This window comes from Myotis nattereri, assembly GCF_964212035.1.
Source record: "Myotis nattereri genome assembly, chromosome: 3".
Classification (NCBI taxonomy): domain Eukaryota; kingdom Metazoa; phylum Chordata; class Mammalia; order Chiroptera; family Vespertilionidae; genus Myotis; species Myotis nattereri.
Window position 1 is genome coordinate 7,748,981 of NC_138077.1, and position 21,697 is coordinate 7,770,677.

Consider the following 21,697-nt stretch of genomic DNA (forward strand, 5'->3'; position numbering starts at 1 on the left):
TGTCTAGCCTTGTGTCTTAGTTTCCTCGTCTGTGACACGGGTCTGAGCACACAGGGAGGGTGGCCATGACCACACAGGGCCACACAGGCAGACAGCGGGAATGCATCCGGTGGCAGGGATGAGCCTTCACTGTCCCCCGGGCGAGGGGTGGCCGAGAGCCGCTAGGAGGGCCGCTAGGAGAGCTGCTAGGAGAGCCGCTGCTGGGGGTGCCTGCAGGTCAGTGCCCGGGCTCTCAGCCAGGCCCCGTTTCTGCTGACTGGACAGCCTCCCCCATGAGCTCACGCTTTCGGACGAATCCCCTGACGCCTGCATCCTGTCCTGGGCGTATATAGGGAGGCCCTGCAACCGGGTCCCCACTGTGCCACCCAGAGGCCTGCTGAGTCCCGGGTCCCGCAGCCCCGACGCCCACCATGGACATCGCCATCCAGCACCCCTGGTTCAGGCGCGCCCTGGGCCCCTTCCACCCCAGCCGGCTCTTCGACCAGTTTTTCGGCGAGGGCCTCTTCGAGTGCGACCTGCTGCCCTTCCTGTCCTCCACCGTCAGCCCCTACTACCGCCAGTCCCTGTTCCGCACCGTGCTGGACTCTGGCATCTCTGAGGTGAGGCGGGTGGTCGGGGAGGGCTGGGCGGGGTGCCTGGAGGACCAGTGGCTGGGATTTCTGAGGGCTGCCCTGGAGCTCCGAGCTCTCCTCTCACTGTGTGGCGTGCATGGCGACAGCTGCGGGGCGCTTCCCCCCTCGCCCCAGTCCCTCCTGACGGCAGAGGCCCGTTGGGCGCCCCCTACAGCAGAGACTCCTGTGCCTCCCGAGAGGGGTCGAGAGGGAGCCAGCCTGGACCCGACCGCTGTCTTTTCCTCCATCAGCTCATGACCCATATGTGGTTTGTAATGCACCAACCACAGGCTGGAAGCCCCAAGAGCAACCCCACCAAGGCAAGTTCGATGGCTGACGCGAGCTGTGTGTTCAGCAGCAGAAGCCTGGGTGGGGGGTGCTGCCCAGGTCCCCAGCAGAGGGCCTACGGGGAGCCCTGGGCGGCCAGCGGAGAGGCGGAGCGTGGGCTCATTCCAGCACAGGCCCAAGGTGCCCAAGGCCAGGCCCAAAGGAAAGGCAGCGAGAGGCACCCGTCTTCCCTCCCCGAGACGGCCCCCAGGCCCCGAGTGCTGGGTGCCAGGTCTGCCCACCGTCTAAACCAGGAGTGGGACCTTTCTCCTGCCAGGGGCCATTTGGGTATTTATAACATCACTCGCGGCCATACAGAATGATCAACTTAAATATTAGCCTGCTCTATTTGGTCGAACGTTTCATGAACTCACCCTAATGCCTTGGCAGGGCCAGACCAAACGATTCCAGGGGCCTTATGCGGCCCGAGGGCTGGGCAGTCCCCACCCTGGTCTGAATGCAGGCCTGCCCAGAGCTGACACACGCGGATCTACCCCAGCGGCCAGAACAGCCTAAACACAGGTTCTGCGTGAGGAGCAGCGCCCGGAAGTGCTCTGTGTGCAGGTGGCGGCCACCTCGTGGGCTGTTGGGCACGGCCAGTCGATGGGAAAGGACAGGGCCCCAGGCTGTTGATGGCGGTCAGGGGAAGCCAGGGCAGCGGCTTTAGTCCAGGTGCTAGGTCCGCCCACCCAGACAGCCAGCCAACAACCAACCTTACCCAACTAACCAACCAGCCAGCCAACCAGTAGCCAACCAGCCAGCCAGCCCACAGCAGCTGTCCGGCTGCAACTGGCCAGCGGGCCCGCTACCAACCAGACATCCGCAGACACCACCGCCTTGCACCCAGGTCTGGCTGTCAGCCGAGTGTCCACACTGCCCCGGTCCCTGGTCCCCTGCGTGTGTCTAAGGAGAGGCCAGCGCTGTGACCTGCAGTGTCTGTCCTGATAACTGGGGACGGAGCCTCCGGCCACTCCATCCTGGCCGCTCTGGCCGGCCCGGCAGGGACCACAGCAGCCAGTCGCCTCCCCGAGCCTCAGCCCAGGGAGACCCACCCGAGCGTTTGGGTTCCAGGTCCGATCCGACCGGGACAAGTTTGCCATCTTCCTGGACGTGAAGCACTTCTCGCCGGAGGACCTCACCGTGAAGGTGCAGGAGGACTTCGTGGAGATCCACGGCAAGCACAGCGAGAGGCAGGTGAGCCCCGAGCCGTGAGAGGGCCGCCCCAGGGCTCCGAATCCAGGCTTCTCCAGGAGGGGGTGTCCCGTCCTCAGCGTAGCTGCCGCCCAACGCCTGGGGCTGTCCTGCTCCCTTCAGACCATCTGTGTGCTCGATGGGGTGGGATTAGGATGGACCCGCTGAAATGCCGAGCGCCAAGCTGGCGAGCTCAGGTTTTGTCAGGCGCCCAGCTTTGGAGGGCGAGCGGTGACAACAGCGGAGCCCGCATTCATCGGTGCTGCAGACACTGTGTGTGTTTACATGGTCATCTCTCGGCAGCCCATCACGACCAGCGCCCCGTTATCTTGAGTTGGCTGGTGGCAGGGCCAGGCTCAGGGAGGCCCTTGGCCTGCCCAGTCCCCCAGCCAAGGCGGGGTGGGGTGTAAGGGCGCCTGGGCACTGGAGCTGGCGGGGGCAGGGTCTCCGGCAGAGCCGGGAGGGGCCCACGGGCGGTCACAGGCATGCACTGTCCCCACGTGAAGTGGACAGGACGTGGGGCCTGCGGGCACCATGCTGGCAGCCCCAGCTTCTTGTGGCCGGCGTCAGAGACCAGGGTTCCTTCAATGGCTGGAGGAGCCATGGGTGTTGGGGGAGGAGGGGGAGGTGCTGTCCATGCCACTTGTTTAGCCAGCTCAACCCAGGACGCCCTCCCCTGCCGGGTTCTCAGCCTTCCCACCTGGAGGAGGAACCCGGCCCAGGGGGCGAAAGTGGGCTAGTGCGTCCGGGAGAGTGGGTTCCTGAGCTCAGGTGGGGCTTTCTGACCCCTCAGATGGATCCAGGGACCCCGAGCCCGAGCGGTCTGTAGGGTCACAGGTACAGGGACACCCTGACCCGGGGCAGGAACAGAACCATCCATGAGATTTCAGAGGGAGATTAGTGAGAGGAGCCAGCTCCTCGCAGCGAAGGGCCCGCAGGGCAGGACCGCTGTGCAGGGCGGTGGGGGTGGGGGAGTGGGGGTCGGGGGCGGGAAGGGGATCTCATCAGGAGCCCCCGCCTCCCCGCTCCCGCCTGGGAGAGGCCATGGGCTTGACCCTCGTGCTGTCCAGGAGGCCCTTCTCCCTGGGGCTGCTGCCCCGCAGTGGTGGCTGGGGGCCTCTCTGACGGTGCCCCCCCCCCCCCAGGACGATCATGGCTACATCTCCCGTGAGTTCCACCGCCGCTACCGCCTGCCTTCCAGCGTGGACCAGTCGGCTCTCTCCTGCTCCCTGTCTGCCGACGGCATGCTGACCTTCTCCGGCCCCAAGGTCGCGTCTGGGGGGGACGCCGGCCACAGCGACCGCGCCATCCCCGTGTCGCGGGAGGAGAAACCCGGCGGTGCCCCCTCGTCCTGAGCTGGGCCTCCCGTCGGCTGCCACCCGCTGCTGCCCCTGCGGCCATCCATCGGGGGAGCCCTAGGAAGGGGGCATTTGTCTTCCTTCTGTTTCCTCTTTCTCCTTTCCTTCTCCTCCTCTCCAAGGGAATGAGGGTTTGAGGGCATAGCCTGGAGGGTTTGGGGCCTTGGTCGAGGTGCTGCGACCTCAGGGTGACCCAGACCCCAACACCGGCCAGTTGGTGGGAGTGACAGCCATCCCAGCCTTGCTAGACAACTGCCCGTGCTCCTGGGGGACGCAGGCCCACCGTGGCTGACCGAGAGGCCAGAGAACAGCCCTGCCGTGCCATCCGGTGCCTCCCAGCCAGCGCATCTGTCCGTGGCAGCAGCACCAGCGTCGGGGCCGGGCGGTGGGCCTGCCCCGTGTCCCCGGCCCCCGAGGGCCGTCCCTTGGAGACCTGCGTGCCTGGCCCCCAGCAGCCCGCGTCTCTCAGACCGCCCTCCCTCCTCCTTCCTCTCTGCAGTCCGCTCCTGGGCGTCCGGCTGCCCCTGACAATGCAGCCCGTGGCAGTCAATAAAGAGCAGGTGACACAGCACCCTGCGCCTGGTGGCCCCGCCGTCTCCATGCGGGCGGAGTGGGGAGTCGCGGAGAAGGGGCGCCGCGGCTCAGAGTGGGGGTGTGAGGGGGAGGACAGGGGCTCACCTGTTCCTGTCCCATCTTGTCTCTAAGTGCACGTGACGTCCTCGCTTCCAGTCCCTCCACCGGCTTCGCAGGAGGGGAGAGGTTTTCAGAACTCGGAGGGAAGGAGGGAGGAGGGAAGAGGCTGGGAGGTGGAGAGCCTCAGGTCCTTCCCCAGTGCTCCTGGGAACTGGGTGTCAGGCGGGGCCTCACCCTTAGCCAGGCTCCCCGCCCCCAGGGGGGCTGCTCTCCAGGCTCCCCTGGGGTGTCCTTTAGGGATCCTACCCCCTGGTTCCAAGGGATGAGAAACAGCATTGGGCATGGCAGGACGCGTCCACCTCTATGTGGCACCAGGCCCTGGACCGCAGGGGAGGCACCGCCCCCACTGCCTGTCCCTCCATGGGAAAGGCACGGGGGGGTCAGGGGCTTGGGGAGACCAGAGCGAGCGCCCCCACCAGGAGACGGTCTCAGTGTCCACCCGACTCCCTAAGGTGGGGAGGAGACAAGGCCTGGGGCCCACAGCCTCAGGGCAGGGGGGGCTCAGCCAGGGCCCTGGCAGGTGCACCGTGACCACAGAGGGTGAGGTGGGTGGCCAGATGGGGCAGCCAGCGGACATTGTGGCCGCATGGGCTCTGCCTGTGTGGTCAGGTAACCGGTTCTCTCCCAGGGAGCCCAGTAGATAGCCCTTGGGCGGTGCCCTCCTCTTTCTGGAACAAACTCGACCCCAGAAGGGAGGACACAGGGAAAAAAATTTCCCAAAGTGATTCCTTTTCCACACGCAGTGACACCGTGCGCTGTCATTTTAAGTGGAAAGCAACGAACACACACAGACACAGACGCACACATGCACACACCCCGTGTGTCTCCATCACTCTGGGCTTGACCCCCTCACTCCTGTGGGAGTTTCCCCAGACTCCTCCTACCCCCACCCACCCCTCCTTCCAGCAGGAAGGCCCCCCACTCCTGCCAGTTAGTCCATATCCATAAAGAACATGGGGTGCCCCATGTGGGAGGCAAAAGTGTCCTTTGCATTGGGGCTGGGGCCGGAGTCTCCTCGCTTCTCGCTCCTCCTGAGTCCGAGTCTCCTCAGACCAGCTGTCCTTAGAGACACCTTCACTTTGTGCAGCCTGTCCTGTCATCGAACCAAAAGTTGGGGGCGGGGTCCTGTTGGGTCCGGCTGCAGCCATAACTGAGCTGTCCTTAGAGGCCCGTGGCCTTGTGGTCACTGCAGTTCTTGCTTAGGCCTTGTCATGGGCTGAGCTGTGTCCCCCCACCCCCCCAGTTGAAAACCTAAGCACCTCAGGGTGTGGCTGTATTTAGAGATGGTTCAGGTTAAATGAAGGTCACTAGGTGGACCTATTCCAACAGGATGGGTGTCCCTATAAGAAGAGATTAGGACACACACACACACACACACACACACACACAGAGGTATGACTAGGTGAGGACACAGGGAGGCAACAGCCAACTGCAAGTGAAGGCGAGAGGCCTTAGGGGAAACAAGCCCTGCAGACACCTTGATCTCCGACTTCTAGCTTCCAGACTGTGAGGCCATACACGTCTGCTGTTTGAGGCCCCGCCTGTGTATTGTTCCGGGGGCTGAGCTGACTACTGCGGCCTGAAGACACTGCTTTCGCTGGGCGGGCCTGCTGGTGACAGTGGCGCTAGGCTCTCAGAATCCTGGATCACGATCCTTGGGGCTCTGCAGGGAGTGCCAGGGCCCAGCCCAGGCAGGGGATCGAGAGAGCCCCCCATCCGAGAGAGCCTCCCTGACTTCCTCGGACTCACACATTGGCTCTTCCAGCTCCAGGGGGAGTCTGACACCATCAGAGGTTCCTGCCCAGCATCAGTCCTCGGGGCTGTTGCAGGAAGAACCCAGAGGACACTCTGCTCCCTCCCCTCCTCCTTCCAGGTCACCTAGTCCACCTGGTGAGACCTGGAGCGCATCACTTGGGCGGGTTCAGAGCCTGCACACCTGCTGCTGCCAGGTCTCCGCTGGCCGGCCCTCCCTCACCCTCACCTCATCCATCTCTAGTCACTCTCCCCTCAGGGGCACCCCAGACAGTCCTGGGCCACCAGAGCCAGGCCCCACCCCCTCTTGGGTACCTGGCTGTTCCCACTACAAAAGCCATAAAGATGAGGGTGGCCAGTGTCCCCCAAAACTGCTGGCTTTTGCGACTCTCCCAGAGTGCTTTATAAACATAGATTCCCAGGCCCCACCCAGACCCACGGGATGGAAGTGTGCAGGCCTGGAGGCCAGGAGTCTGTACTCTTAATTCCCCAGGTGATGCCTGTGGCCAGGCAACCTTGGGAGATTCTGGAATAGCAGTGGCCGCCTCCCGTGGCACAGGAATGAACAGGAAGAGGTCTCTCTGAAGCTGTCTCTCGGATCCCAGGGTCACCCTCTCCTCCCACCCAAGATGAGACTTGAATGTAGTCACGTGGTTGTGGAGGAAGAATGAACCACACCCCCTCGTGGACCCTGGTTTCCACCTTAAGCAGCAGTAGCAGGAAAAGCATTCACTGAGCACCTACTGTGTGCCAGGTGCTGTGCCAACCACATTGGAGCCTGGTGGCCCCCATCCAGCCCACCCAGAAGCTGGCAAGGGGCTCTACCGTTAAGGGGGAGATCCAGATTTTGGAGCCGAGTCCCTTGTCTGGTGTCCCAACCGGTGATGGCCTGGCCAGGACCCACCCCATCTGCCTGACCCCAAGGCAGGACTCAACCTCCCTGATGAGTGTTAGGTGTCACCCTTAACCTGTCAGTCAGGAGGCACTGAGGAGCCAGGATAGTCCTGGGCCGCTGACGACTTTCTTTGTGACCTCGGGCAGGTTTATCAACCCTTCTGAGGATCAGATTGCCATCCTCACCAGTTCATGAGGGTGGTGGACCAGACGCTCTCTAGGGGGTGCCCAGCCCACAGATGATCACATGCGATTCTAATTCTGACCACCAGGGGGCAGCAGAGTCCGAGTAGCCTGGCTAAAGGCTGCAAACCCCAAGTGACCCCATCAAGGACAGCTTCCCTGCCTATGGTGCCAGGGTGGAGGCTCTGCTGATTTCCCCCAGGATCGGGGATGGAGTTGTAGGGGCAGGGAGGCGGCGGGCCCCACACCCGGTGTGCAGGCAGCTGTCAGGGAAACAGCAGAACAAAAGATCTGCACATATGCACACGCCCTAACACACCCAGCTCACATGCACACTCAACCAGACATGCAAAGCACAACACACATGTAAAAGTGTACACACAGCAACACATGCACACACCCATACACATGCACATCAGCTCAATCTCCACACACAAACACATATATACACATATACATGGTTTTGCACGCACACAAATGCCTTCAATAGCCAAGGCCAGCTCTAGGCTCTATTTCCTGCCTCTCATTGCACTGGCTTCCTTACCTGTGTGATTTGTACTTGAACTGAAAAGACAGTCACACACAGAGGTCTCCTACCTGTGATGCTGGTGCTGGCAAGAGAGCGGGTGGGGCTGCATGCTCAGGGGCACCCCAAGGTCACCAGGAAGGAGGGGCAGTGAGAAGCAGGGGCGCTGGGCATTGTGAATAGCTGTCAGGAGCCAGTGAGCACCTTTGCCTTTACCCACCAGGAGCGAGAAATCGATTAAATAAAAAAGTGTCCCAAAAGCACAGGTTTCTGCTGAAACCGGTTTAGCTCAGTGGACAGAGCGTCGGCCTGCGGACTGAAAGGTCCCGGGTTCGATTCTGGTCAAGGGCATGTACCTGGGTTTCGGGCACATTCCCAGTGGGAGATGTGCAGGAGGCAGCTGATCGATGTTTCTCTCTCATCGATGTTTCTAACTCTCTATCTGTCTCCCTTCCTCTCTGTAAAAATCAATAAAATATATTTAAAAAAAGCACAGATTTCCAAAGCCAGTGCCCCTTCAGACAGAGCCCTGCTGGCATTGAGGGTGGACTTGCAGGCTGGGTCGGGCTGGGAGACCAATCCGACCTGGAGGACCAGGTGGGGGAGGAACCCAGTTCCACCTGCGGGCATGTCTGCAGGAATGCTGAGGCCGGGGCTGGCCTGGCCATGGCTTGCAGATGGCGCTGGAAGGGAGGGCAGTTCTTGGAGGGGCTGGAGGCTGATTCTTCTGATGCTGATCACGACCGATGTTGGGGGTCACCGTGCAGGTCCGTGTGGAGGGCCCACGCCCGGGCTCGCGCCCAGGGACCTGCAGGGGCTGCTGCTCCTTGGCTGCTTCCTGTGAAAATCCAAGTTCAATGCGGAGCCTGAGGACACGTGGCCTTCGGGGCGGCCTGCCTGTGATGCCCAGCTGTCCCCTCCTGAGTCCGCCTCACTCTCTGACTGCCAGTGCCCGAGGCTGCAGGGCCTCCTGTTTCCTGGGATGGGCAGCCCTCGCCCCGCAGGCTGCACTGGTGCCTGGGGTGGCTGGAGCACAGGAGCACACACTGGGCGGCTTCCCATGGCCCCTCTGAGTCCCAGATGCCAGGTTTATTAGGGGAGACCTCCCTGGTCAGCCTATAGAATCACACACAGCTCACACACCGCGGGGGGAGCCTTCCTTAGAAGCGATTATCAGGCGCAGACTCCCAGCCACTGGAGGGTCTGTGGGTGGAGAGAAAAGCTGGCGAGGGTCGCACCGCAGGCGGCTGCACCCATATGGGGGGAAGTCCCGCAGGGCTCTGAGCATTGCCCCCTCGGCAGCCAGGCTCCAGCATGGGGAGGTCGGACCCCAAGTCCTTATTGCCCACCGGGAGCGGAGGCCCCACTCCTATCGGTGTCCAGATGGAGTCCTTATGCAAGTGCCCAGGCTGTGGTTCTGTGTGATGCCTCACACGCCGTTCCCTCGGCCTTGACACAGTACTTGACATGCCTGCCCTGGCGAACAGTGACTCCACACGAGACGGTCAGAAGTGCCCCAAAAGCCCACTCTGCTCCTGTTCTAAACACTGGCTCTTGGCTGGCCACGCCTGAGTCAGGGCAGGGCTTATATCACAGCCGAACTTTCTTTTTTTAAAAAATACAACTTATTCTGTTATATTTCTACATTTCAGTCTTTATAATTAATAAGGGGAATGACGACTATCTACCTACCAGGGCTTCTCAATTTCACTCCCTAATACTCCTCACCTCAACACAACAGATGCTCCACTGCTCTCATCTGGTGTACCATTTAATAACGCGGATTTTATAATCAAAGAAAACATCAAAAGTGCTTTATTCAAAGTACTGTCCATCGCAAGCTACACATTTCCCCCATCTTTCAGGTAATTTGTGGATACCGTCCCATTAGAACTTTTCTTGTTATGAGGCAAACCATTCAGAGACCCAATTTTCCACTCTTCATACGTTTTGAAGTGCTGCACAGGAAGTGCGTGTGCCATCGATCAGTACCTGTCATGGTACGTGTAATTATGTCCCAGTACCTGTTACTCTAAGGGCCCAGCCTAAGATGCCAACTATGATTGCACAGGTGAGGACCACAGGGAGGACCGAAGTGATGGGCGTGTTGGTTGTGGCCTTGGGCGGGACTGTGGAGGTGGCAGCGGTTGGTGCAGCTGTAATGGAAACACGAGAGTGATAACGGTGCAGAACCCAGTTCCATGGAGCTGCCCCCCAGCCCCTGCTGTCCCAGGTCATCCTATTGTGCAGTTTCTACCCTCCACGTGTGGCAGCCACAGTGACAGAGCCTGGGGTTGGAGCAAAGAGAGGAGATGGGCCCCGGCCCCTTGGGGCTCACACAGCTAACGGGGGGAGCAAGGGTTACAACAATCACTCCTGCTGGGACAGAAGAGGAGGTGACACCTGAGGGAGGTGGCAGAGAATCCTCGCAGGGCTGATGTGAGGTGGTGTTAAAGGATTTCCAGAAGTATCCCAGGTGAGATGAAGACACATGATGCTGAGAAGAGGGAACAGGGCAAGGAAAAGGTCTGGAAACAGAACAGTGCCCGCAGGTTGGCAGTCAGCAAGAAATCCCTGGTGAGTGAGTGGTCCAAGGTTATGTGCAGCCAGAGACGTGAGGAAGTGAGAAACCCAAGGAGGGATCGCAGAACATACCTATGGCCCTTATTCTCCAAAAATCCCTCACCATGGTGGATGGGTCCCTTTCTCCAACCACACACAACACACAGACACACACACAGTGTGAATGTCATTTCAAGGGACCTACAACTTCATTTCCTCTGTAGAATTACCTTGTGTGCTCAGGGGACACAAAACTTGTTGAAGCCACTTCCTACAGTCTCCAATTGAGGTCCTAACAAGGAGATCGGTCATAGCTCTGTCACTTGCCAATGTTTGCTTCAACAGTATGCCTTCACCGTGCAGCACTGTCCAGTGTCCATTCTTTGTGTCAAAGCGGAGAGATATCTGTCCATTCAGTCCGAACTCCCAGAATGCAGTGGTGAGTCCATTGGATTCCTGCTCACACATCATGCTGCCCTGCAGGGAGAGAGGACCTGTCCCCAGCACCATGGGGAAGAGGTCAGCCTTGGGCCTGACAGAGCCTTTGTCCCCACCTGGTGTCCAGCCCTCTGCTCCCCTCTGCTCTCCTGGTCCTGCTCTGTCCTCTGTGTCCTATACCAGTGATGGCGAACTTTTGAGCTCGGTGTGTCAGCATTTTGAAAAACCCTGACTTAACTGTGGTGCCGTGTCACATATAGAAATTTTTTGACATTTGCAACCATAGTAAAACAAAGACTTATATTTTTGATATTTATTTTATATATTTAAATATAAAATACCATTTAACATAGAAAAATCAACAAAAAAAATGAGTTTGCGTGTCATAGGTTCGCCATCACTGTCCTACACTGACTCCCGAGGCTCTTGGGTGGGATGGACTTCCCACATTTACATAAACACAACTGATCCCTCACCCTACACCTCTGTTCTGCCTCCACCCTGGGTTTGTAAACGTACCGCTGGTTGCAGGAATCTCTGCTCTAATGTCCAGCAGGGTCTTCTTGAGCTCCTCCACCACGTACTGCAGAGCGTCTCTCTGTTCACTCCAGGCCTGCGTGGCGTTCATCTGCAGGACACTGATGAGTCTGACCTTGTGGCCACCACAGGTATAATGAAGAAATGTGTTCCCATTGACCTGGCCTTGAATGTCACACCACGGTTGTCCATTGGGAGTGACTGTGAATGTGTAGCCCAGAGAGGGAGCACCTGTGAGGGAGGAACGCAGGGGCGGGAAGAAAGGTAACTGAGCGCCCCTCCCCCATTCCGGACAGCAAGCGACCCCCTGATGGCCTGGCTGGGAGGCCCTTGTCCTGTTCCTGTGCAGATGGCAGGGGCTCGGCTCCCACTTTGCAGAGGCCTTTAGTGAGGCGGTGGGTGGGGCGTGCTGTCGCAGCTCGGGGTGGAGGAGGGGCTTCACCCTCTCTCCCATCTTCCTCCAGGTCCCTTCGCCCAGGACTATTTGTGACAAGTCACAGGCTCATTTCCGTCCCTCTTACCTGGGAAGACGCAGCCAGGTATGTAGTCACCCGGAGACTGATAGGCGCCCGCAGAGATGATCGCCCATGGGTCGGGTCTGTGCCCCACCCCCACCGTGGGCTCCCCCCCATTCCATCCCTCAGCTGTCCTCACCCGGATTCAATTTCCCAACTCACAGCGGGGAGCAGCAGGTTCCCAAAGCAGAAGCACGAGCAAGAAGACCGGGCTGACACCTTTAGACCCAGACCCCTCCATCTCGACCCTCAGAAAAAGTGCCAAGGACAGGGAGTTCCACGGACTGAAAGCCGACACAGGTGGTGAGGACTGAGGTGGTGAGGATCTGGCTCTGACCGCTGGGAAACTTCTGGGACTCAGATGCATCCTGCGGTGGAGTCTAGTGGTTTAGTGCTGCCAGATTTCAAACTCTTTGCTCATTGGTGCACTTAGTGCGAGGAGGAGGAGTCGGGGCGGTGAAGCGACCGGCTTCCCTTTGAGTCATTGTGAAAGAAGGCTCCACACATTGCCCTCTGGCTCCATTCCCGGCCCTGCACTGTCTGTCATTGGCCGGTGCCTGTGACCACAAACTCGCATGTTGGGTACCTCCGCTGTGCTCTACGAAGATGTTTCCATAAAGTTGACACCTGATTTCTCATCAGAAAGTCTACAGGCCAGAAGGAAATGGCATGAAGTACTCAAGGTAATGAGAAGCAAGGATCTGAGACCAAGATTACTATATCCAGCAAGGCTATCATTCAAAATAGATGGTCAAATAAAGAGGTTCCCAGACAAAAAAAGGCTAAAGGAGTTCATCATCACCAAGCCAACATTACAAGAAATGCTAAAGGGATTGCTGTAAGGAATTGCTGAGAAGAACAAACACAGAGAGAAACCTGGCCTCACAGAATTAAAATGGCTATAAATAAGTACCTTTCAATAATAACCCAAATGTAAATGGATTGAATGCTTCAATCAAAAGCCATAGGGTAGCTGAATGGGTAAAAAAAAAAATAAAAGACCCAACTATATGATGTCTGTGAGACCCACCTCAAAACAAAAGACATCTACAGGATGAAAGTGAAGCATAGAAAAATGTTTTCCATGCAAATAGAAAAGAAGAAAGAGCTGGAGTAGCAATACTCATATCCGACAAAATAGACTTTAAAATGAAGGCCATCACAAGAGACAATGAAGGTCAATACATAATACTAAAGGGATCAATCCAACAAGAGGCTATAACCCTGGCAAACATATCTTCAACCCAATACAGGTGCACCTATATATCTAAAAAAAATTCTAGAGGACTTTAATGGAGAAATTGACAACAGTACAGTCATAGGAGGGGACTTTAACACCCCTCTGACTTCACTCGACAGATCTTCCAGACAAAAACTTAACAAGGAAACAGAGACTCTAAAGGACACACTGGATCAGATGGATTTAACTGACATTTATAGGACATTTTACCCCAACACAGCAGAATATACATTCTTCTCAAGTGCATGTGGATCATTCACAAAGATAGACCACATGTTAGGACACAAAACAAGTCTTTACACGTCCAAAACGATTGAAATCATATCAAGCATCTTCTCAGATCACAGTGGAATGAAATTAGAAATCAACTACAGTAAAAACACCCACAAACATTCAAACACATGGAGGCTAAATAGCATGTTATTAAACAATGAATGGGTTAAGGGTTAACAAGGAGATCAAGAGAGACATAAAAAACTTCCTGGAAACAAATGAACATGCACCACAACAACCCAAAATCTCTGGGACACAGCAAAAGCCATCCTGAGAGGAAAGTTCATAGCACTACAGGCATACCTCAAAAAACAAGAAAAATCAGCAATAAACTATGTAATCCTACAACTTAAAGAACTAGAAAGGGAACTACAAGAAGAGCCCAGAGTAAGTAGAAGGAAGGAAATAATAAAGATTGAGCAGAAATAAATAACATAGAGACTAAAAAAACCAATACAAAATATCAATGAAACCAAGAGCTGATTCTTTGAAAGGATAAACAAAATTGATAAACCATTAGCCAGACTCACCAAGTAACAAAGAGAGAGATCCAAATAAATGAAATCAGAAACAAAGCGGAGAAGTAACCACAAACACCACAGAAATACACAGGATTATAAGAAAATACTATATGCCAACAAGCTGGACAATGTGGATGAAATAGACAAATTCCTAGAAAAATACAATCTCCCAAAACTTAATCAGGAAGAATAACAAAACCTGAATAGGCCAATAACAACCGATGAAATTGAAGCAGTAATAAAAAAAACCTCCCACCAAACAAAAGCCCAGGTCCACATGGCTTCACAGGGGAGTTTTTCCAAACATTCAAAGAAGAACTAACACCTATACTCCTCAAACTATTTCAGAAAACCCAAGAGGAAGGAACTCTTCTAAACGCTTTTTATGAAGCCAGCACTATCCTAATTCCAAAACAAGATAAAGACACCATGAATAAAGAGAATTACAGGCCAATATCACTGATGAACATAGATGCTAACATTCTCAACAAATATTAGCAAATTGCATCCAGCAATCTATTAAAAAGATCATACACCATGATCAAGTGGATTTTATTCCAGGGATGCAAGGCTGGTACAATGTTTGCAAATCAATAAATGTGATACATCACATAAACAAACTGAAAGACAAAAATCACATGATCATATCAATGGATGCAGAAGAAGCATTCGACAAAATCCAACACCCATTTTTTTTAAAATATATTTTATTGATTTTTTACAGAGAGGAAGGGAGAGAGATAGAGAGTCAGAAACATCGATGAGAGAGAAACATCGATCAGCCGCCTCCTGCACATCCCCCACCGGGGATGTGCCCGCAACCCAGGTACATGCCCTTGACCGGAATCGAACCTGGGACCTTTCAGTCCGCAGGCCGACGCTCCATCCACTGAGCCAAACCGGTTTCGGCCCAACACCCATTTTTGATAAAAACTCTCAGCAAAGTTGAAATAGAGGGAGCGTATCTCAACATGATAAAGGCCATAAATGACAAACGACAGCCAACATCAGACTCAATGGGCAAAACTAAAACCACGTCCCCTAAGAACAGGAACAACCCAGGGATGCCCACTCTCACCACTCTTGTTCGACATGGCACTGGAAGTGCTAGCCATAGCGATTAGACAGGAAGAAGAAATAAAAGTCATCCAAATTGGAAAGAAGAAGTAAAACTCATTTTTCGCTGATGACATGATATTGTACATAGTAAACCCCAAAGACTCCTTCAAAAAAGGACTAGACTTAATAAATGAATTTGGGATGTGGAAAGCCGCTTGTGATGTGTGGGGACTGCGGTGGCTCTGGCTCTCGGGCATTTAAAGGGGAAGCGCAGCAGCCTGGGCGGGGGCGGGAGGGAGGCGGAATGGAAGGCAGGTGGAGGGGACGGCCCTGAAGCACATCACCCACGGCCCCGCGGGACCAGAGGCACTCGTGAGCCGCAGCCCAGAAGCCCCAGGGTGGATGAGACACCACGTCCCCTCCAGCTCCCGCAAGCACCCCCGCTCCATCCTGCGCCCCAATACCTCCCCGAACTCCTCTCTCCACTCTCTGCGCTTCACACTCAGCCGGGGTAGACTTCTGCGGCCGCCACTCCGCACCCTGCCTGAGAAGCTCAGAGATCCTTGCCCCTTTTATTTGAGGAACTCCTTGGGACGACACAAAATATTGGATCATTCAGGACAAAACTGCTCCAGAGGACGGCGGGATGGCTGCGCAGGGAGCGCCGCGCTTCCTCCTGACCGTCGATTTTGACCATCGTGGATGAAAACAGCGACGACTCGATCATATTATACAGTGTGGCCTTGACTTACGAATGTTCTGACTAACGAGTTTTTTCGAGATATGAGCAGTCTCTCGGCGGATTTTTTGCTTTGAGTTGTGAACTAAAATTTGGGTTACATAGGAGCCAGCTTCAGATTCCCCACCGCTAGTTGGCGCAGCGAACGTCACAGTGATTTGACATACGAGTAATTTGAGTTACAAGCTCCATCACGGAATGAATTAAACTCGTAAGTCAAGGCCCCACTGTATAATAAAAGCCTAATATGCTAAATATCCAGTCATCTGGTTGTCCATTCAACCTTTCAAAGCGTAATATGCTAATGATATGCTGAGGCCACTCAACCACTCACTATGACATGCACTGACCATCAGGGACAGACTCTCTGACCGGTAGGTTAGCTTGCTGCTGGGGTCCGGCCAATCGTTCCGGTCCATTGGCCTGGCCTGTGCCCTCTTGCAATCCAGAACCCCTTGGGGGATGTCAGAGAGCTGGTTTCAGCCAGATCCCACAGGCCAGGCCTGAGAGACCCCACTGGTGCACGAATAAATAACTGTATAGAAAAATAGCAGTCTCTACCCTCATGTTTTATTTTCAGAGTTGACATTTAGGAACCTGTAGAGTTCAGATGCAGAACAGAGTAGGAGGAAGAACTAGAAGGTCAAATTGAAAAAAGGAAAAAAATTAGCCCAATATTTCTTGTCATTGAATGAAAATGAGAAATTTAAAAAAAAATTTAGGGTCTGTATCTGAGTAACTTTGAGGCTGAAAAAAGTGGCCTCTTAGGCCTAAAGGCTACCACCACGGGCTGCAGGCTCTTTCACCTCTGACGTACTTACCCCAACAACAGTAGTCACTGTGGGATGCCCTTGAAGCAACATAAGGATTTCTCTTTGCCTTGGGCCTCAGGGAGCTTAAGGAGGCTGGTTATGAGGAGGAACTTTCACTTGTGAAAACAATGGCCCCTGAAGGTATCATCTAACTGAAAATACTAGTTATAATAACTATGAACATTAAAAATAAACATAATATGATATAATGCTAACTAACAATTATGTATGATTTTTAAATTTGACACTTTCGTAGGGAAAGCATTTTATTTATTTTTATTAAATCTTTATTGTTGAAAGTATTACATATGTTCCCCTATAATCCCCATTGACCCCTACACTTTCGTATACATGATTTCCAATGGCTACTGTGGAGTGTGGGGGCTCAGCAATAAGAAAGTGCATTCTTTCTATGTAGAGATGGGTCAGGGATAGGAGCTTGGGGAGACCATGGCTCACCTCCCCAAAGTCCTAACAGACTATGTCCTGCCCAAGAGTCAGAGGCCGGCCTGTTTCTCAGCTTCCTTGATGCCTAATTTCCAAAGGACCAGGATGCCCAGGCAGATGCAGAAGAAGACGGAAATGATCAATATGATGATCTTTGTATACGACAGAATGGTTGAGGACTATAATGGTGGTACTAAAACAAAGAAAAAAACAAAAAAACCCACAAAAGCCCCGTCAAATAAAGAGGACACCTCCCTCAGCAACTTCTTTCCCCAGGCAGCACATGTCGCCCCTGTATTTACTGACTCTTTATGTGACCGTCACTATCGGGTACAGGGTGTAAAGATGAACAGGGGTTGTGCTGTGTCCTCACGGAGCTCATATTGTACTGAGAGGGACAGCAGATGTCTGGTTATCATTCAGTTAGACATGTTCACTGGGTAGACTTTTTTAAGGATGACAAGAGCCAAGGCAAGAAAACTTTAGGGTTTCCCTATTGGGGACGGCCAGAGTGATCTTAGTGGTGAACTGAGCAGAGGTGGGGTTGCAAGCATGGAGTCAGGATGGTTTGCCAAGGGTGATTATGTTCATAGTGAGACCCACACCTGAAGAGAACCCTCCTTCAGCTCCTGTTCCCCAAGGTAATCAAGGGACACACTGCATTTCCAATGACTACATGAAGTATGGCGCACAAAATATACAAGCCCCTCTCAGCAGGTGTGATATTCTGACTGTGGACTAGGCTGCTGGGACACAGGAGAGGGGAAAGGAGATGACTAACTTAGCCTGGGGACATGTAATAAGTTGGTGCACTTGGAGTTAAGGGGATTGTCCTCCCCATGTTGGTAGGCCTTGTCAAATCAGTTGAAGGCCTGAAAAGGAGAGTAAGACTGATTTCCTTCCACCCTCCATCCACTCCCCTCACCCCCCTGAAAAAAATTCAGCAGACTGTCTTCAGAATTCCTGTGCACACTGGTCTCCTGAGATCCAGTATGCTGGCCTACACTCAGGTTTTGGACTTGACAGTCACCATAATCACATGAGCCAATACTTTATAATAAGTATATCTATCTATCTATCACCTATCAATCATCATCATCTATCATCTCCCTCTCTCTCTCTCTCTCTCTCTCTCTCTCTCTCTCTCTCTCTCTCTCTCTCTCTCCATTCATCCATTCACATCCTTGTGGTCTGTGAACAGAAAGCCTAGACATGATGGTGAGGAAGAGCAAATAAGGCAGTGTCTTGACCTTGGGGTATTGGAGATTTCAGGATGTGAAATGGGTCAGAAAAGGAGGATTACACACACACACACACACACACACACACACACACGACATGGAAGGTTGAAATCCCTTTTCTGACTTGGTTCCCTGGAAGCTCCTGGATCACAGTGGGCTCAGGATCTATGAGAGTCTGCATACCTCCCATTCCAGGCCTGAGCTGCTTTCTCTCTAGAAGGCTGGGGCTGGCCATGCTGATGAGGTAGAGGAGGGAGCAGCTGACAAGGCTGGAGCACAGAAGGGTGAGAAGGGAACAGGACCTGTATTGTGTTTGTTGAGTCATCTATTTCCTTACATCAAATTCTGAAAATCATGCTTTTCTTAAATCCCCATTTTTAGTAACTATAAAACCTTCTCAAGCACAGACTGATACAGAAGTTGTGGTCCTGTGCAGAGAACTTCTCTTCCTGAGCCATAGGACAGGAACCTGTCACACTGAGGTCCCCATGTTTCGTGATGTCCACTGATGCCGATACATTAGTGTGTATCTCCTACAAACCAGGACGCTCTCCAATATCACCTCCACACAACCACCAAAATAGAGTGCGCATCAACACGTTACTGCAATCCAGTCCTCGACCCCATTCAAATTTCAACAGTTGCTCTGATAATGTCCTTTAGACTCAAAGGAACTGATGGCTTTAGGAATTTTTTGTTTCCTTGATACTCAGAAGATGTGGGTTATGGTTTACTTGCCCTTTTTCTTTTTTTTAAAATACATTTAAAAAATATATTCTATTGAGCTCCTACAGAGGAAGGGATATAGTTAGAAACATCGAGAAACATCGATCAGCTGCCTCCTGCCCACCCCCCACAGGGGATATGCCCGCAACCCAGGTACGTGCCCTTGACCGAATCAAACCCGGGACCTTTCAGTCCGCAGGCCGATGCTCTATCCACTGAGCCAAACCGGTTTTGGCTACTTGCCCTTTTTGTTGGTCTGCAAAAATGTTTAAATGTCTGTGCATACATTTAGACTTATGTGGCTAATATTATTGTACATCAACCAGTAGTCCTCAAATATATATCTGAAAAGTTTATTTCATTAGGCATTTTGGTTGTTTCATTTTTTGAGAGTTCAGGTTATTTTGCCTTCAGTAGGGAGAAACAGAAATCTTTAAACCACATTGAAAAATATATTCTACTTCAGTAGTGCATATTATTGTTCATCCTTTGCTCTGACACATAACACTAGAACAAACAACCACATACCTAGATGCTTTTGGTCCACATTTGCCAGCCTGGAAGTAACACTGGCACTTCTGAGGAGCAGGAGAAACTCTCATCCACTATCAGGATGTGGTGACATACACGTATGTGAAAGGAGTGATTTAATTATTCTCCTACTAACAATGCAAGAGAATGGCTGGCATTCCATTTCCTGCCTATCACTCCTTACAGAGATACTGACATTTTGTCAATGTTATGGTGTGCAGGGTATCCCAGTTTGTTTTATCTTGATGATTTGGGGCACGATCTTTTTATTTTCATTACTTTTTGTTAATCCTCACTTGAGGATATTTTCCCATTGATTTCTAGAGAGTGTGGAAGGGAGGAGGAGGGACAGAGAGACATCGATTGGTTGCCTCCTACGCACCCTGACCAGGGTTGAAACTGAGGTACATGCCTTGACCAGATCCTTCATTCTGCAAGCCCACCCTCTATCCGCTCAGCCACACTGGCTGGGGCTCTTTTTTGTTTTTAATTCTCACCTGAGGACATACTATTCTTAGAGAGGAAGAGAGAGCGATAGAGAGAAACATTGGTGTGAGAGATTGGTTGCCTCCCCCATGCACTGAATACACTGTTCAACACCATAGGTGCCTCCACCTGGAGTGAACTTCCAACCCAGGCATGGGCCCTGACCTCTCCATCCATAAGACAATGCCCAACTATCTGAGCCACACTGGCCTGGGCACGTTCAATCTTTTTACAGGCTTATGCACCATCTGTGAATGGCTCAAAGCATTTGCCCAAATTTAGGAGAATTAGACTGATGCTTATTATTTGTAGGAGTTCATTACATGCTCTGAATACTGATCCTTTGTGGGGAAATACAACTTTGAGAATTCGGGATGTTTCTGCTGTGAAGACTTACTTCTCACTGAAGGAGGTGAGTAGGGGGAGGGATCACAGGAAAGTCGCTGTGTTGGGTGGGGGAATTGGAGAAATCATAAGATTCTCATTGGTTAAGTCCCAGAACATTTGTTTGCATGCAAAGCATCAGGGTAATGTTTGAGACCAATACAAGATGCCTGCTAACTGAAGAGTGACTCTTACATTCTCTGTTTCCACAAGAAGTTCTAGCAGAATCACTGGCAATATTTACCCCTAACATGGAGGAACAGTGAAATGCTGTGAGTTCTCTACTGGGTTATAAAACAAATCTCCATATCTCAAACAATTAGACGTGGAACTGCCTTATAACCCCATGATTCCACTTCTGGGAATATATTATCCAAGGAAACCTGAAACACTGGTTGGAAAGAATATATGCAGCCCTATGTTTATTGCAGTGCTACTTACAATAGCCAAGATTTGGAAGCAGCCCCACCAGTGTATGAGTGGATAAAAACACGTGGTACATTTACAGAATAGAACACTACTTGGCCAATAAAGGAAGGAAATCTTGCCCTGGCCTGTGAGTCTCAGTGGTAGAGCACTGGCCCGAGCATGGAGGGGTCACAGGTTCAATTCCTCGGTTGCAGGTTTGTTCCCTGGCTCTGGTGGGGGCGCATGTTAGAGGCAACCAATTGATGTTTTTCTCATCAATGTCTCTCTCTCTCTCTCTCTCTCTCTCTCTCTCTCTCTCTCTCTCTCTCTCTCTTCCCCCTCCCTTCCACGCTCTATAAAAATAAATGGGAAAAATATCCTCTGGTGAGGATTAGCAAAAAGGGAGAAGGAAGAAATGTTACCTTTAAAAAAAATTTTCTTTTTAGGGAGGGAGACAGCAGGGGCGGTGGGAAGTCCACTCTGGACGATCCACTGCTATTCCCCCCCCCCCCCCCCCACACAAGCTCACACGGATGTGTGCACACGGGTACAGTCCTCCTCCCGCAACTAACCAGGCAATTACCCTGCACCTTCCGTGGGGAGAAACAGGAACTCCGCCAGACACATGGGCCTCCTCGCCGCCCCGTCTGCACGGGTAGGAGCAGCCCTTCCGCGCCCCTCACCACACGGGGACCCACTCCCCCCGCGCCTCCGAGGATTTCAATGTCTGACTTATTCCCCCCCATGGGCGCGTGTTTTTAAGGCGTCAGGAGTTTCTCCAAGAAATGGAGGCTTTCGTTCCCTTATTCTGAGGAAGCGAGCGACCCGGAGGCCAGGACGTGGGGTGTCACCGCTCCGCTCTGAGCTCCCCTCCCACTGTCTCTGAGCGAGAAACCCACGCCCTGGGAGAGGGCGGCGGACGAGGGGAGCTGAGCCCACAAACACTTAATACGCTTCCTGGAACCCACATTATCAATTAATGGCCGGCGCCGCTCTGAATGCTACTGCGGGCGGAGGGACAACTGGTCCACCTCTGCCCCGCCCCCCGAACCCCAATTCCCGTTCTGGCCTTTTTACGAGGAGGCTCCGCTCCTCTCGGCAAGTTTCGGGGCCTCTTTTCCTGCCCCCCGCCCCCCAGCGTCAACTTCCCACGACTAACACCGCCCAGCGCGGACCCCGTGTCCGCCCCCCGCCCCCCGGGCAGCAAACCCCCTACTGCGGCCGGAGTCCCTCCGGCCTCTCC

The 21,697-nt window shown here is 53.3% G+C and overlaps 1 protein-coding gene and 1 long non-coding RNA gene across 4 annotated transcripts; one reads left to right on the top strand and one right to left on the bottom strand.

The window, feature by feature from the left end:
- Window positions 1–410: 410 nt before the first annotated feature.
- On the top strand, window positions 411–3,484 carry CRYAA (crystallin alpha A; the record flags this gene model as incomplete). Of its 3 annotated transcripts, none has more annotated exons than XM_081086709.1 (4): window positions 411–599; window positions 863–949; window positions 2,010–2,132; window positions 3,275–3,484. In XM_081086709.1, the coding sequence occupies 4 exons, from the start codon at window positions 411–413 to the stop codon at window positions 3,482–3,484; spliced, it is 609 nt and encodes a 202-aa protein (XP_080942835.1). The 3 variants fall into 3 exon arrangements, with proteins under 3 accessions (XP_080942835.1, XP_080942836.1, XP_080942837.1); XM_081086710.1 differs by having other exon boundaries at window positions 863–931; XM_081086711.1 differs by lacking the exon at window positions 863–949.
- A 5,840-nt stretch (window positions 3,485–9,324) lies between these two features.
- LOC308516325 lies at window positions 9,325–13,708 on the bottom strand. Its single transcript, XR_013995736.1, has 3 exons — window positions 11,055–13,708; window positions 10,328–10,591; window positions 9,325–9,691 (listed from the first exon to the last, which is right to left on the bottom strand). It is a non-coding gene; the product is annotated as an uncharacterized lncRNA (long non-coding RNA).
- Window positions 13,709–21,697: the final 7,989 nt, after the last annotated feature.